The 16453-nt window shown below is 39.7% G+C and overlaps 1 protein-coding gene across 2 annotated transcripts in view; it reads left to right on the forward strand.

The window, feature by feature from the left end:
* LOC133997129 (rho-associated protein kinase 2-like) overlaps positions 1-14855 on the forward strand; it is a 33589-nt gene extending 18734 nt beyond the window's left edge. The window contains exons 10-32 of one of the 2 annotated variants that reach the window (XM_062436660.1): positions 214-310; positions 440-525; positions 1045-1093; positions 1195-1330; positions 1492-1583; positions 2105-2351; positions 3313-3419; positions 3623-3782; positions 4267-4427; positions 5071-5255; positions 5520-5589; positions 5820-5923; positions 6689-6875; positions 8037-8130; positions 8429-8523; positions 8778-8966; positions 9393-9561; positions 10648-10715; positions 10826-10914; positions 11477-11555; positions 11735-12002; positions 12537-12801; positions 14255-14855. In XM_062436660.1, the coding sequence (XP_062292644.1) occupies positions 214-310; positions 440-525; positions 1045-1093; positions 1195-1330; positions 1492-1583; positions 2105-2351; positions 3313-3419; positions 3623-3782; positions 4267-4427; positions 5071-5255; positions 5520-5589; positions 5820-5923; positions 6689-6875; positions 8037-8130; positions 8429-8523; positions 8778-8966; positions 9393-9561; positions 10648-10715; positions 10826-10914; positions 11477-11555; positions 11735-12002; positions 12537-12801; positions 14255-14258 (3001 nt within the window). In that variant the 3' untranslated portion in view covers positions 14259-14855. The remainder of the gene's footprint in view (positions 1-213; positions 311-439; positions 526-1044; positions 1094-1194; positions 1331-1491; positions 1584-2104; positions 2352-3312; positions 3420-3622; positions 3783-4266; positions 4428-5070; positions 5256-5519; positions 5590-5819; positions 5924-6688; positions 6876-8036; positions 8131-8428; positions 8524-8777; positions 8967-9392; positions 9562-10647; positions 10716-10825; positions 10915-11476; positions 11556-11734; positions 12003-12536; positions 12802-14254) is intronic. The other variant, XM_062436661.1, reaches the window with a different exon arrangement.
* The last annotated feature ends 1598 nt before the right edge of the window (positions 14856-16453 follow it).

Consider the following 16453-nt stretch of genomic DNA (forward strand, 5'->3'; position numbering starts at 1 on the left):
AAGTGTCTCTGGATTAACATACAGCACCACCTTGATGATCAAAATGGCATAATGGATCTGGTTTTTGGGTGAAATGCGTCATTTGGTTGTAGAAATGTGGACATGTCAACAGTGAGGGATGATCTCGATGGCTTGAAAACCACCTCATTTAAACTCAGTTACACACATTAATGGTTCTCCTTTGTCCCTCCTCTCTCTCACACACTTTCTCAGGCTGTTGAGGGCAAATAAAAGCTCCTCTGTAGAGGATTCGGAGGACTGTAAGGATAACTCTGAGGAAAAGGAGTTTTGCTCTGACGGCAAGAAAGAGGTAGGTGTTTTTAGGGCATCTTTATAGGCAAATGTTTAATTATCAACAAAACGATCATACACATAATACAGAGTAATGTAATAAAAGATGGAATTTACAATTTGATAATTTTGTTTTTCTTTTCTGGAGGTGCAGCTTCAGAAAAAGCTTCATCAGCTGGAGGAGCAGCTCGACCATGAGATGCAGGCCAAAGATGAGCTGGAGCACAAGTGCAAGTATGAGTGGACTCACAGCACATACAAACACATAGAGCTGAGCAGAGTCTGTTACTAGTTCTGACATTACAAATATAATGCAATTTATAGCCTGAAAAACTGAAAATCTTAAATTTTCCATTCACAACAAAGTGTCAAAACAATGTGTCATGACGTGAATACAGACTGTGTTTATATTGATGACTGACACATACATTTTGCGACACTGGTATCGCTACTATGAAGTAATCAGACCATCATCCAGAAGATTGACAGCTTCTATCAGCCACTTAAGGGAATTATGTTGTATGTCACCAGTTTGATATAGCAGGAAGAGGGAGATCACTTCCAACTTGTCCAACAGCAAAGTAAAAGACAGAACAAATGGTTCAGTGTATCATTAATATTGGTCCAACATGAGTCCAACTTCAAAGTAGTAACCGTTGTAGTTATAACAGGACAACAGGGAGGACAAGTGCTTCTTAACTTGATGATTCTTTGACTAATAATCTGTAATAAAAACACTTTTTTTCTCCCCAGAAATGCCACCAACCGTTTAGACAAGTTGGTCAAAGAATTAGACAAGGAGGTAAGGATGGATGGATTCTATTTCAACTATGAACTTGACACAATGAAGCTGTTTTAAGGTTTATTCTACTTAACATTGTGTGAAAATTAATTTCTGGTCAGATGAGTAGCAGACAGAGAGTCGAGGCCTCGCTGAGGCAGCTGGAGAGAGAGCGAGCTCTGCTGCAGCACCAGAGTGCCGAGAACCTGCGTAAAGTGGAGATTGAGTCTGACAGAAAACGCGGTCTGGAGAACGAATGTGAGCATTTTCATATATTTTGCTTTGCATTTCAGTGTGAACATGCATTGAGGACATCGTGTGTCATTGTGTCCCACTGTCCAGATCAGATGTGGTAATACATGCTGGTAATATTATATATCAAATACTACAGGTCTTATTTGTCTTTATTTACTCATCAGTGAACAGCCTGAGGGACCAGCTAGAGGATCTGAGGAAGAGGAACCAGAATTCCCAGATCTCCAATGAGAAGAACATCCAACTGCAGAAACAAGTAAGGAGGAGCTTTTTAACTGTTTAACATGTGGTACTTTTGATATGTTGTATATCTGTGTTTAAGTAGCATTCCTTCCTTATTCAAAGATTAATGAATGTGATGCATACTGTGCAAACAATACACACACATAAGAGCATTTCAGGTATATGTTGCTCACAGAAGCAATGTTCATGATTCTTTACTTTGCTATTTAACAAAGCTACAATGTTCATTTGACAGCAGCCCCAAAGAAATGGGCTCAAAGATCTTGATTGATGGCATTTAACATGCTATGGTTCATTACCTCCCTCTTTCTTTTATTACTCATTTTTCGTAGAGCTTTGACTGTTTCAAATGTGCTTCTGCTTATGTAAACAAAACATCCTCATTCAGTAATTTATATCAGAGCAGGCAACTGTGACTGCTGTTTTCATTATTTTGTCTTTTTCCCCTCATTAAATTCCTTTAATTTATTCGATGCATTGACCCAGTTTTGCCTGCAGGGTAAAAGTTTCATCTTGTCTGTTTCTACTCGGTAGCTTGAAGAGACCAACACTGTTCTTCAGGCTGAGCAGGAGGCAGCAGCGCGGCTAAAGAAGAGTCAGGCAGAGGCGCAGAAACAGGCCCAGAGCCTGGAGGCCACCCTCAAGGAGATGCAGGAAAAGTGCAATCAGCTAGAAAACAGCAAGATGGAGCTAGAGAAGCAGCTGATGGGGTTGCAGGCCGAGCTGGAGACTGAGAGAAGAGACCGCAACATCCGGACCGAAACTATTTCTGACCTGCAGGGTGAGACCTTACTGTTCATTTGACAGTAAGATTTATGCACTTAGTAGTTAATCACAAAGACATTTAAAGGGCCTGTTAACTTGGGAACAGTGGTGGTAAATTAATCAGCACCAGAAAAAGGCTTCTAACAGTTGGTCGTTAAATTTTACTCCAATACTCACCACTTTGGCAGCAAGCCAAGATGTTTTTTATATTCCAAACTTTAATGCTTCTATTGAAATAGCAAAAGTTTAGATAATTTGGAATTCACCAGTCAAACAGGTTAATTGCCGACTGTAACTGCTGGTATGAAATTAGACTGCCATCTTCATGGGCTCATTGAAAGCTTCAGCAGTAAACATCTACTCAGTAGCAGGAAAAAAGGCATTACACAACTTGGAGCTGTGAGCTGGAGCGGGTATAAGATGTGAATCAGTTTTTTTGGACCAAGACTTGGGGAAATATCAGATCATAGGTGGAAACATCTGTTCAAAAGGCAGCAACTGAAGCAAAAGGCTATAAAAGCCAAAGGCGGACCAGAGCCAACACCTCTTGTGAGACGCTGTTTGGAAACTTAAACACACTCAGAGGCCAGTCGCTGAGGTCAGAGGGGACATATTGTAACAAAAGTGTTGCTTGTTTGCAGTGATGCTTCATGGTTCTTTTCCTTCTGGTAAAATTCTCCATGTGGGTGGAGTTAGGTAAAGGGAAAATAAACGGAATCTGTTGTTTTTAATGTATTTAAGGCCAAACATGCTAGAGCGTTACGCAATGTCTTACCTAAGATCATGTTTGTTTAAAGCTGAATAGCTCAGATTCTTTTCCATGTAGTATCTGCATTTGTTGCATGTTTGTCTCAAGACTGTTGTGTCATGTACTGTAATTCTGGCAGTCAGGGCCATGGCAAATATTACAAGTCCTCAGAGTCTCTTTCTATAACTGCTTTGTTAAAATTGTCCCTGTTTGCATTTCTCCACCTCAGGATGCATCTCTGGCCTGAAAGAAGAGGTGAAAGAGATGAAGTCATCTCTCTCCAAGGACCAGTCTGAAAAGAAGCAGTTGCAGGAGAAGCTCAATGACCTCAAGAAGGTTGGTTGCCATTTCTAATTTCCAATGTGAACTGAGATTTAAGGCTAGCTCCACTGATATTCCCCCTGCAAACTTTGTTGACATTGTTGTACACTTATTAGAAGTGTGCCTTCGGCTGTTCACATGTAATAAGATCAAACAGTACAAAACATTTCCATGAAATAAAAATAAATAAATAAAAAATATCTCCTTTGACTCTTTAGGAGAAGGGCAACCAAGAGATTGACCTGACGTTCAAGCTGAAGTCCCTCCAGCAAAATCTGGAGCAGGAGGAGACAGAACACAAGGCCACCAAAGTCAAGCTCGCGGACAAAAACCAGATTTACCAGTCCATCGAGGAGGCCAAATCTGAGGCTTTAAAAGGTGAGCAAGTAGGAAGGCAAAATAATTAAACATGACTGGAGAATGGATAAAGGCATCAGCATGTGACCAGTCGTTTAAAGTTAATTTACTCACACAAGTGGGTATACACCTTTATTACACCTTGCATAAAAATTGAGATAAGAAATGAAGAAGTAAAAAAGCTAAAGTATAACCTATCACAAAAGTGGCTTCAACTATTGAGGAAGGCAAGAGACGAAATTAAGCATCACTTCATTTCACAGTGAGGGTTTGATTGTTGGATAGACCTTAAAGAAACTGCATTTGCAAATAGTTAAAGTTATTTGACAGATGATTATGATACGCTGGTCTTCAAACATTGTACTTTGGTCTGATTATCCTTCTGCCAGTTATATTTAAGCATGAAAGTGAAAGGACAAAAAATGTTTTGTCATTACTGTGACTCAACCTAGTTCGGCCTAGATTACCCTGCTGATGGTTTTCATGGTTATTTCCTTTGGTCCAGAGTTGGAGCACACTCTCCAAGAAGAGCGCAGCTCGAAGCAGCAGGTGGAAAGCAGGCTGCTGCAACTAGAGAAGAATCACTCCATGCTGGACTGTGACTACAAGCAGGCACAGCACAAACTGAATGAGCTGCAGGCACAGAAGGAGAAGGTTTCTGAAGAGGTTCGTCTAACTCTTTGTACAAGCAAACTACCACTACTATTACTACTAATACTACTACTACTACTACTACTACTACTAGTTCTACCACAACTACTTTGTAAGAGCAAAGGTTATTCTCCAGTGTCAAGCATGTCACGTTCAGCACCTGCTCGACTAACCTGGACCTAACTGCAGTGAGAGTGCATATTTGACTATTCTTTGTAGTGCTTAAATCATTGGTTGATTAAACTATTGGTAAATCACTAGAAATAATTTAATTTAATAATTTTTATTGTTGATTAGTATATCAAATAAAACGCTAAACACTGGGTTTCATCTTATACAATTTGATGATTGCTGCTTTTTCTGTCTCAATTATAAAATAATGATCAATTTCAGTTTAGGTTTTCCACTATTGAGACAAAGTACAATTCCGATTTGATACCTTGGGCTCAGCAGCCTAGGGCATGTGGCCTTTTTATGGGCTAAGAAGTTAAGAGGTTAATAATAAGCTAAGAGGTTAATAATAAAAAATAAAAATAAAAAACAATCATCAGTGACAGCCCCAACTCTTTGTTCTGTAGCATCAGTTCTCCCCATATGTTCACCTCAGTAGCAGTTTTTGGAACCACTGAAAATATTAAATGTGTGTGTGTTTGTGCAGGTGAAGACCCTGAGCTTGCGTCTGGAGCAGGAGATCCACAAGCGGAGTCTGAGCCAGAGTGATCTGAAGATGCAGAACCAGCAGGTGTCAGTGCTCCGCTCCTCAGAAAAGCAGCTCAAACAGGAGCTCAACCACCTGCTGGACATGAAGCAGGTCCTGGAGAAACAGAACCAGGAGCTACGCAGGTCAGATATACACACACTCATACAGCAGCATAAAAAGCGTAACGGACATTGTGCGCACACACACACACACACACACACACACACACACACACACACACACACACACACACACACACACAAACAACAGCTGAACTTGTAGGTGTTGGAGCATTGTTGGCAAATTGTGAAGAAGTTCATTCATCATGTCTGATTGAGGGAAATGTTTTGGCTCTGCTGTTGAGTTGGCAGAGAAGTGTGACTGACAGATTTTTGGTCCTTTTCCAGGGAGAAGCAGGAGGCTGACGGCCAGTTGAAGGAATTAAAGGACCAACTGGAGGCAGAGCAATATTTCACAGTAAGTCTAAGCATTCATTTTCCTTCTCTTGTGCATGCTTTTGACAACCGAATATTTGAAACACATAGCTTACATAATATTGTCAGCGTAGCTAAAAATTTAAATGAATCTACTACTGTCTGAATAGAAAGAATGTATTCCTCACAAGTGAGTTTTCCTTCTCCATCATAACTCTTCTTATGTAATCTATGTTGTCAAATAAATTGAAAATTCTTTTGTCATCCATCAAGACCCTGTACAAGACACAGATTCGTGAGCTGAAGGATGAGTGTGATGAGAAGAATAAGCTGTACAAAGAGGCACATCAACGTCTGGCACAATATGAGGAGGAGAGGTAACTGTTGACTACTCGTCTGTTGACAGTGTTTCCAGTGTAAAAACGCTAGAGCAAGAAACCATAAACCACTGAAACAATCTGAGAAGAATGCAAATTAAACTAGCTGACATATTGATTTGATTTGATTGATACTGATTTGATTCGTAAATAACACAAAATTAGAACACTTCAAATGAACAAAGCAAGAAAAAAACAAAGGAGAAACCAAAACCAAAAGTACATATTTATTGTACATATTTAAGTGGAACATGTATGAATAAAAAAGATTTAAAATGAAATAAAATACAACAAACACGTAACACAAATAAGGTTTATGCATAACATTAAAACATGGCGCTGGATAAAAATGCTCACATATGTTAAGGTTTTAGAGTTGAATGTCAGTGTCAGTGATGAATGTACAACACTAGAAAGCTCATATTTTTCTGTATTTTTAAGAATGTAACACATTCATCCAGATTAGTGTGAATTGGCTTCTTGTAAATTCGCATCACAGCCAGAAAGGTACATTTGACATTTCACTGGGTGAGTGAGATGTAACCAGATTAGCAGCTTTTCCAAATGCAAAACAATCATGTAAATAATTTTCACTCTGAAAATGGTTAAAATTATGCATAAACAAATATCACTGTACTATAGGTCTATTTCTGATGACTGACTTAACAACTGCAGGAAATGTTGTAGTCTCAAGGATTAATCCTGTTATACAGTACCAGTTTAATAAAATGGTCATAACTATTCCTTTCACTCATCCCTCGACAGGGATTCCCTGACAACCCAGCTGGAATCCAGTCTGACCAAGGCGGATTCTGAGCAGCTGGCTCGCTCCATCGCTGAGGAGCAGTACTCTGATCTGGAGAAGGAGAAGATCATGAAGGAGCTGGAGATCAAAGACATGATGGCGAGAAACAAACAGGAGCTTGGTGACAAGGAAGCCACAATCAGCTCGGTGAGATTAGAGTTCAGAGCCATTTTTGGTTGATGTAATTTATTACGTTTTTAATGAATGTCTCCTTGAAGACATTAAACTTTTTTTGCATGTTTTGAAATTAAAATTTCAAAGATTTCATTGAAACTGTTGTAAATGCTCAATTTCCCATCTTGCCAGCTTTATAAAGATACCCCTTAGAGTTTTTTCATAAACAGACAAATGTATGTTGATGTTTTTTGTTTTTTTCCCCACTAAAACTCATTGTATATAGTTGAAGCTTTCACAAACGTTTGCAAAGTTGTATTTTTGAAACTAGCATTGTTTATATCCATTTTTGCAAGCTTGGAGCATAGATTATTAAAATAATGGACATAGCCACTGTGACATCATCCTTTGGATTGTGGACTTAAATTTGAAGCCTTGAATTTGGCATTTTGACTTGCCATCTTGGATTTTTGGAGCCAGAAGTGATGTAAAGTGACCTTATTTGGCCGAGAGTGTGGAGATGCGGAAGAGTCCCCCTGGGTCCAACTATAGCTCACACACCACTGTGGTGGCGACTTGTCAATCACAAGGATAACCTACTTTATCATCTATTTTACTCTAAATGGGACCATAATTCCCAAAATGAACATGATGCTATAAAGAAGAAGTTTTTAAAGTAGCAATTTAGACCATAAATAAATCAAGAGAAGTAGGGTCATTTTCTCATAGACTTCTATAGAGACACTGAGCCAATGGAGTTGCCCCCTGCTGGCCATTAGAGGTAATATAGGCTTTAAGCACTTCCACATTGACTTCATTTTTCAGTCCCGGAACAATCCACTTGTCTTGGTGATGTCTTCTCGACATTTCTTGGCACATTACCACCTTTCCTGGCACCTTACAACCACCAACTAACACCTGGTGGAATAGCAGGAAAGAAAAAAACATACTAACAAATTGGGGATATCCTCTCCAAAATATTTCTCCATAGCACTACTAGTGGTCAAAAACTCCACAGGGTACCTTTTAATTAGTTGATGAACAATTAGTTATTTGTTCTCAGCTGGAAAAGATGTAAAATTGACTCAGATGAAACAGCAGGATTAAAACTGAGAACCGGCATTGACAACCACTGCAGTAAAACACAGCAGTTTGGATCATACACTTTAAAGAACATTGTATCTCTCCTCACAGTTGGAAGAGTCCAATCGCACTTTGACGGTGGACGTGGCCAATCTGGCTAGTGAGAAGGAGGAGCTCAACAACCAGCTGAAAGAACTGCAGCAACGTGAGTTCAGTTTTGAGCTAATGAGCGCTGCAAAGAACTACAGAAATTATATTTCCTTCAGTTATGCAAAATGTGTTGAAACACTATCCTACTTATTCAAAAGATTTATGGGGAGAAGGTTGTACAATTGTCATGAAAATGAACCATTAATATCATCATCTGAGGTGCCTGTAGAATGGCAGAATATTGGTCGTCAGACTTGCACGTATAGGTTTTGAATTACATCTGTGTAGATTATTTTAAATAAATATATATGAGTCCTGAGTGGATGTTGATATTCTATATGTGATTCATACAGAGTTCCAGAAAGCCAGGGAGGAGGAGAAGCGGATGAACAGTCTCAAACAGTCCTTTGAAAAACAGCTGCAGAATGAAAGGACGCTAAAAATTCAGGTGTGTGTCTGCACGCCTACACAGGTCTGCAAAGCCTGGAGTCTTTTCTTTACTTTCTTACTTTTATATATTTTTTCACAGACTTGTTCTACCAGACAGTTTGTCATTTGTTGTTAAGAATAATGTTCAGCTGAACTTATGTTGAACTCTTGCAGCAGCATTGATATTCCTGTAGGCTTCCCTGTGTATTTACAGAATTCATACTTTATCATCTCATACTTTTAAGAAAAATGTCACTGTTTTTTTTCTCCCAGGCCATCAACAAGCTGGCCGAGGTGATGCAGAGGAGGGAGACAGGGAAGGGAGGCCTCCGGGGCACCGGCACCGAGGTGCACAGAAAGGAGAAGGAGAACAGGAAGCTGCAGCTAGAGCTGAGAACAGAGAAGGAGAAACTCAACCACACCATCATCAAATACCAAAGAGAACTAACGGACATGCAAGCGGTCTGTACACCCACATTGCCAACATATACACAGATACATTTACAAAAGAAAAACATTGTATTTCTCTGAGATACAGATGAAAGATGTTTTTTTATTGCTGTTACGATAGTGAGCTGAAGATAGAGTAGGATACAAATGGACTTGAAAATTAATATTTTTGCGAGGAATAGTCTTGGCCAGTGAGTCATAAATCACTTTTCCAAGATCTGAGCTTACTTTTAATGTGATGCCAAAGACATGTAGGAGGAAATTGCCTACTGGATGATCAAGATCCTGTTCTACAACAGTGAGTCAAAAAGTGCAACTCATATCCCTTACCTAACAGACAAGATGGTATCCCTGATTACAGCCAAGACGATTTAATTGTTTTCCGCACTGTACCACCATTGTGACTCATGATTGATTGTGTTTATGTCTCTTGTTCAGACGATAGCAGAAGAGAACCAGGTGCGCCTGGAACTTCAGATGGCGCTGGACAGTAAGGACAGCGATCTCGAGCAGCTTCGTTGCCAGCTCACCTCCCTCAGCGTTCACTCTTTGGACTCCACCAGCATCAGCAGTGGCAACGACCTGGACATGGTTGACGGATACCCAGGTAAACATCAGGAGACTTTATTTCACACTCATTATCACATGGTTTGGCACAAACATGTAGACTTAAAAGGCTCAAAGCCAGTTCTGTAAGGAGTACACTTCAGCATGCACTTCCTACATTCCCTTTCCTGCCATCTCTCTCTGTGTGCTCTATCGGTTTCCTATGTTTTCACTTTGATGCTCTTTGTCTTCCAGGCCAGTTGTATTTGACCTTATTCTCTTCATGCTTCTTTCCTTTTTTCCCACCTCATTTCACCTCCACTTCTCTCTGCGGGGTTGGGCACAGTGCGCATTACTCACTCTCACACCTCAGAATCAATGTCCTTCACCTACCAGCGCACACACAAATCTGTCTGCATTGACACCCGGCCCAACCTGCACTCGGCTCGCTCTCTCTTTGACTCTGACTCTGAGGATGAAGAAGAATGTGACGAGCGGGCGGAGCAGGGCCACCGCCCCCTCGCCCTCACCTATGAACAGCCCCCTGATTCTGAGCCTGAACTTGCAGGTGACCCTACATATTGGTTCAAACCGGGGTTGGGGATGGAAATTAAAATTGAAATTGATCCAACAATGCTTCATACCCTTTGTCCATTCTAATTTGAAGAAAATCGTTTTTTTCTGAATTCACTCAGTTGAGAAAGAAAAAGCCCCAACCTTGGTTCAACCTAGCAAAATTGCAGCCAATCCTTCTTCTCTGTTGACTCAGTCTCTGCTGTGCTGTGCTGTAATCCTTTTGAATGTTCATTAGACACGTGAATGCTCACAGCTCGATACTGGCCTGCTCTGTTCACATTTTCTTACACTACAAAAGACGTGGGAAAAGTACTTTGATAACATAATGAAGTTTGCTGTGTGGACTTATTTTAAAGATATTTTTATTTTTGAAGAGCCTGTTAAAATGTGTTGTTAAAACCAAGTAGCAGGGCTTCATGCACCCTGAGGAATCATTTCCTGTCAGTCTGATTGTGTGTCTGTTTAAAGAAAATGCCACCAATGTTTCAAAATGTCAAAGTGCCTTTTTTCTTTAAAGTGCTTCACATGATGAAAGGCTTTTTATCTTCCTGTTTTTTTCTGCGCTCACCAGACTCCAGGTTGGAGGGCTGGGTTTCACTTCCTACCAAGAACACAAAGCGGTTTGGCTGGGACAAAAAAGTAACGTATTATTCTCACGTCTACAGATTTGTTTGCCTAGTAATTACCATTATCATTGAGTCTTTTCCGCCTTTAACCCACTTTGTCTTTTGCTTCCTTTTCCTTTACAGTATGTAGTGGTGAGCAGTAAAAAGATCCTGTTCTACAACAGTGAGCTTGACCGAGAGCAGGCCAACCCTTTCATGACCCTGGAAATTGAGTGAGTCCTTTAAAGCAGGGTTTGACCAGTATAATACCAAATATATAGAGGATTTTAAAGTACATCTCATAAAATGTTGTTAGTTTTCAGGTCATAAACCAAAGTAACATTTTGGACAAATTAAAATGTTGACTTGATGATGGTGCTTGATGAAGTTATCGCTGTTCATTTTGAGAGGAATATACATGTTTGCACCTAATTTAAAGGCCATCAGAGAATATCACTGTATGAGGACTGGAGTCCCCCAACTAACTTTAAAACCTCATGGTGGCACTAGAGGAAACAAAGTCAACAGATCACCAAAATCATCAGGCATCATCAGGCTCTTTGCCCCAGAGATATCTGCACTAAATGTCCTCATTTCTTAGTTGTGTAACTGTCTCAGTCTAGATATAAGTGGTGGACCGAATCAGAAACATTTTTCTGAGCAATTGGATGAAATAAGTATGCATGATTTGAGAAGTGATTTAGAAGTGGATACAGACACGTGATTTTTGAAAGACTGCTACAAATGATGAGCTCCAGATTTACAGTAACTCCTCCATCTCTCTGCCCCCTACAGTAAGCTGTTTCATGTCCGACCTGTCACTCAGACTGATGTGTACCGTGCAGATGCTAAAGAAATCCCAAAGATATTCCAGGTAATGCTGCCATATCACATGAATAACAGCTGTTTCTCCAAAATATCATGACCAAGAACACTTCATGTTGCTTTTTCTTTCTGTCCATCCTTCTTCCTTTGACATAAATTAAGTCCATTTTAGTTCAGCTGTTTGCTTCAATAAAAGTTCAACTGAACTGCATTCCCTTCCTTTCCCAGATCCTGTATGCCAATGAAGGCGAGAGTAAGCGTGAACAGGAGGTTGTAGTGGAGCCGACGCCATATAGTGATCGCCCCTCCTACATTAACCATAAAGGCCATGAGTTCATCCTCACTCTCTATCACTTCCCCTCAAGCTGCGAGGCTTGCACTCGGCCTCTGTGGCATGTCTTTAAGCCCCCGCCGGCCCTTGAGTGCCGCCGCTGCCACACAAAGTGCCACAAAGACCACCTGGACAAGAAGGAGGAGGTTATTGTGCCTTGTAGGGGTCAGTACATGAAGTCAAACAGTCAAACCAGAAGTTCTCTCACATTCATTAGGACTGCATATATTTCAGTGTATACTGCATGTTCACGTGTAGGTTGCACATAGCACAATTGCACTATATGGTGCTTGGAAATAATAAAAAGACAAATTAAGAACAGGCTTGTTTTGGCAAATGCAATTGGCTTTGTATTTCTGATTTATTAATTATTGTATATATTGCATACAAATAGAACCAGGAGTGAGTGACCAGAAAACAACACTGAAATGTAATCCTATGCAAAGATACCAATGTTATATTTTTGTGAGGAGATTTTGGCTTGTTTTGTATAAAAGTGTTTATGTGTTTGTTGTCTTTGGTTGTTGTATTGCATTAAACTGTACAGGGTCATGGTTTTACTAGTCTGTAAAAGGATTTTTTAGATTGAATTATGATGTAAAAAGGGCTCTGTAGTTCTTAAAGCTCTAGGTCAAAAACAAGGAGTCTCTCAAATCTTTACCGTGTTCCTAATCTGCTTTTAATCTCTCTCTTTAACAGTGAACTACGACATGTCCACTGCCAAAGATCTGCTTTTGCTGACCAGTTCTCAGGAGGAGCAGCAGCGCTGGGTTAGCCACCTCCTCAAGCGCATCCCGAGGAAACACCCGACAATGAGTCATCCCTCGGCAGCCCAAAGCCAGCTTCCTGAAGCAACGTTGCGATCCTCACCACGACCTTCACCCAGGGGCTCCCCTCACTTGTCCCACCGTGGAGCCATCAAGATGCAGCCCAGCAGACAGCAGCAGCCTTCAGGGAAGCCCAGGTGAAGAAAGGAAAAAAATGTTCACCCATATGAAAACTCTTTTTGTGTCTGCAGTCTATACACTTGACTGTAATTACTGTTTATACTGAATATGGCCATTTTATTCACATAGTCAAACCCAAAAATCGTGTATGCCCATCCCAGATCCTGATTAATGCACGGAAGTAGGCATCACCTTTTTCCAACAGTTTTTCTTTACCTTTTAAGCTATCACATCACAGGGGAGATCTTTATCCATTGTAAACTTAGATATATGTCCTCTTGCGACAGGAAACATAACTTTTGCTTACATGGGATCAATACATCAGAGTGAAAATCTTAAAACCAGAGCTATTCTTTAGACAATTGGCTAAAAATATCAAAATATAAAGCCTTACTAATATGTTGTTTTTGTTGATAATGCTCAAACTTGTGCATTTAAAAAAAGGCATAACATTTGCATTTAAAAGAGAGCCTAACATTTTGCCTGACGCTTTTTGCTGTGAGCAAGCTTCCTGAATCATTTACATACTGTCTGTACAACACTGTTAATTCTCTAAGAAGGCACCTCACACAGCATCAGTAGCCACCTAATGAAGTAGCAAATGGTACAAAACCATTATGGGAGTTACTAACTGTATCTGTCTAGTTTTCTGTGATTGATTAAGACACTGCAGTTGAAGTTTGGCACTCTCAGCCACAACCTAACTGGCTCTCATCCCTCAGTGCTGGCCCCATGCTCCGTATCATCCTCCACTGACCTCTGACCTCTTCACCTCTGACCCCACCTTTCTAACGTCTCTCTCATGCTGTGAGACTGTAAGTAACAGAGCTCGACATGCCTGTTCGCCCGCCCGCCCACCGCGCCGATGTGCTGCTATGCCAATTAACCCTCTCATCATAAACAGCAGCACTCAATCACCCGGCAAACTACTCTCTACTGCCCCCCTGTGAATGTGGCATGTATTGCCCCAACAGATTTTCACAACTTCGCTTTTTGACCCCTCAATGAATCTCATACATACTGTTTCAGATTGCTTGAGTTTGGCCTGAAAGACTGGAGTTGGTCATTGGATGATGTCGATAATGATGATGATGATATATTCTTCTGAAGGAAGTGAAAGAGGGGGGACAGATGGTAACTGGACCTCTGCATGAGACTTGTGTGTTTGCAGTTAGTAGGACGACTTAGAAGCACGTTTTTGTGTGATTTCCAATTTCACACTTGAGTGCAAATCATTGTCTGTGTTTGAACTTAGTCTCTGTTAATATAATACTAAACACGCAGACTGAGATCATTTCCAAATGTGTCTGCTTTTTATGCATATTTTACTTATGCATTGTGTGGCTACTGGGTAGCTTCCTCGTTTAATATGTGTGGATTTTGTGTGGGTGTGTGCGCCTTTGAAATTCTGCCATTTTGCTGGTAGCATCCCAGGTTTTCACTTCATTTTCTCTCTCTGTCTCTTCACAGTTAACCCTGGCTGAGAAAAGATGTGTATTTTCATCTTCGTGGATTAATGACTGCAGTCTGGACATCGTGCCTACATCACATGTGTTATTTGTTCTAATAAGTGAAAATAGCATTGATAATCATGGACAGAAACATTTGCAGAAAGTAGCTGTCGTCGTGAGAAGTGGGATTGCCTTTGTCATTTTAACAAGAGGAGTATGAGCACGTCTTCATATAACAGACTGAGACTTCATGTAAGAGAAAAAGCAAAAACCTCAGCTCCTGCCTTATTTTATAATCATTACCATGACAAAAACAAGGACATTTTATACTGTCAGTTGCAGTGACTCACTTGGAATTGTTTGTGTGAAGTGTTACGCAAGTGTGCGTATGTGTGAACATTTGTATATAGGATGAAGAGGCCTGTATGTGTATTGTAACACAGAAAGTGTAGCTCAAGGTATGTGATTGTTTTATTTTTATGGATATCAAAGTATAACTGCACATAATACAGTATATGCTTGTCTGGTAAATGTATGAATACAGTTTTATTGAACCGAAGATTTGCATTGTTATTTTTCTTGGATTTGTTTCACCACACAAAAGCAAAAAACAAATCCATACAACATATGACAGAATAATGTGAACAGAAAACAATATGCTATTCTCTTACCATCAATGATAAATTATAATAAATTCTGTTAGCCTAAAGATGAATAATTCATTTTTCATTTATGTTCAAAATCCCATGTGTCGGATTTGTCTCTAATATGTTAAGGATTTGGGGTGATGCATTGCAAAGTGTGGAAAAAAAAGCATAACACCATTGCAGACAGTGGCCCTAATGATGATATCTGTGCCTTGATGTTTTATTTGAAAGCTCTCAGACTGGATTTTGCACAAAGATTCCCCTTCAAGAATAATGTAGAGGATGCATCAAAAGCAGCAGAGAGGAGTATATGACAGATAGTCATAATTTTTTTTTCTTTGGTTTTGTTTTTTTCTGTTTTTGTCTTTGACAGCGACATGCTGTGTTTTGGGGGTGGGGGAAATGGGGAAAACTTCCCCAACTGGGGAAGATCTTAATTATCGTTAGATATATTCATCACATACCATTTCTGATTATACATAGTATACACTCTACAGTAATACTACAGTAATGTCATAAGAAAGCAATACCAAACAAGACAATGAGATCAATAGATTTACCTTACTGCACATCACAGAAATAAAAATACAGAAATGTCATAGGAATACTGTGGTGATCCTTCAACAGTGTTATATCTGACTGCTGTGTATTTTAGGGGACCTGAACTATACCGGAGTAGGTATGTCTCTATCTTGCAAGTGCATGTGGAGTGAGTGGGCTTGACTGAAATAAATCTTTCAGAACTGCCTTAAGCCAACTGGCACTTGTCATACATAATGTAATGCTTCATCATGTTGCCCATCTGCTAAAATCGTATTGCAGCACTGCAGGTCTAATCCATTCTCTATCAGTTGTGTGACTGTATGTTCTGCTTAAATTATCTTGAAACCTGAAGTAACTGCCCACTGTGCCGACCACAGTGACCTTGGGTGTCAGCTACACTCAGCCTTCTCCCAGTGCCTCTCATGTATATTTACTCTTTAGTTTTTTAAATGTACATTTCATGACTGCTTTTACTTAAGTGTATTTTCTTATTTGGTTATATACAATATACATAATGAAAACAGCTGACAAATGCTGACACATTCATTGTGTTGATAGAGTAAATAAACTAATTCAAATTCAAGGTATAAGATCAGGCCCTCATTGAACACACAAACTGTCCAAAACTTTAAACTGAGGAGGGAGGGTTTCCCGTTAAAATTATGCAACTTTAAACTGTTTCCATCTACTGTTTGTGTGAACATTGTCATACTGCTGCTGAGTAAACATGAATCATAAACGTGTTTTTGTTGATGAATATACTTTCCAGTAATTCAATCCAAAGTGCAAAATAATAGAAATATTTATATAATATAAATATTTAAGATTACAGTTTCTCAGTCAGTGTCAAATGTAGGATATTCTTGAACTATAAATGTACTTCAATGTCATATTTCAGAATCAGTTATTTTTAGTTGAAATATAACGTATAAGTTAGTTCAACAAACTAAATAAGTTGCCAGTTCTTTCCCTGCAGGTTAAAGTCACATAGTTTGTTGAACCTGTTTGTCCATGACAAGTGACTGTGT

Source organism: Scomber scombrus, chromosome 17, assembly GCF_963691925.1.
Source record: "Scomber scombrus chromosome 17, fScoSco1.1, whole genome shotgun sequence".
NCBI classification, from domain to species: domain Eukaryota; kingdom Metazoa; phylum Chordata; class Actinopteri; order Scombriformes; family Scombridae; genus Scomber; species Scomber scombrus.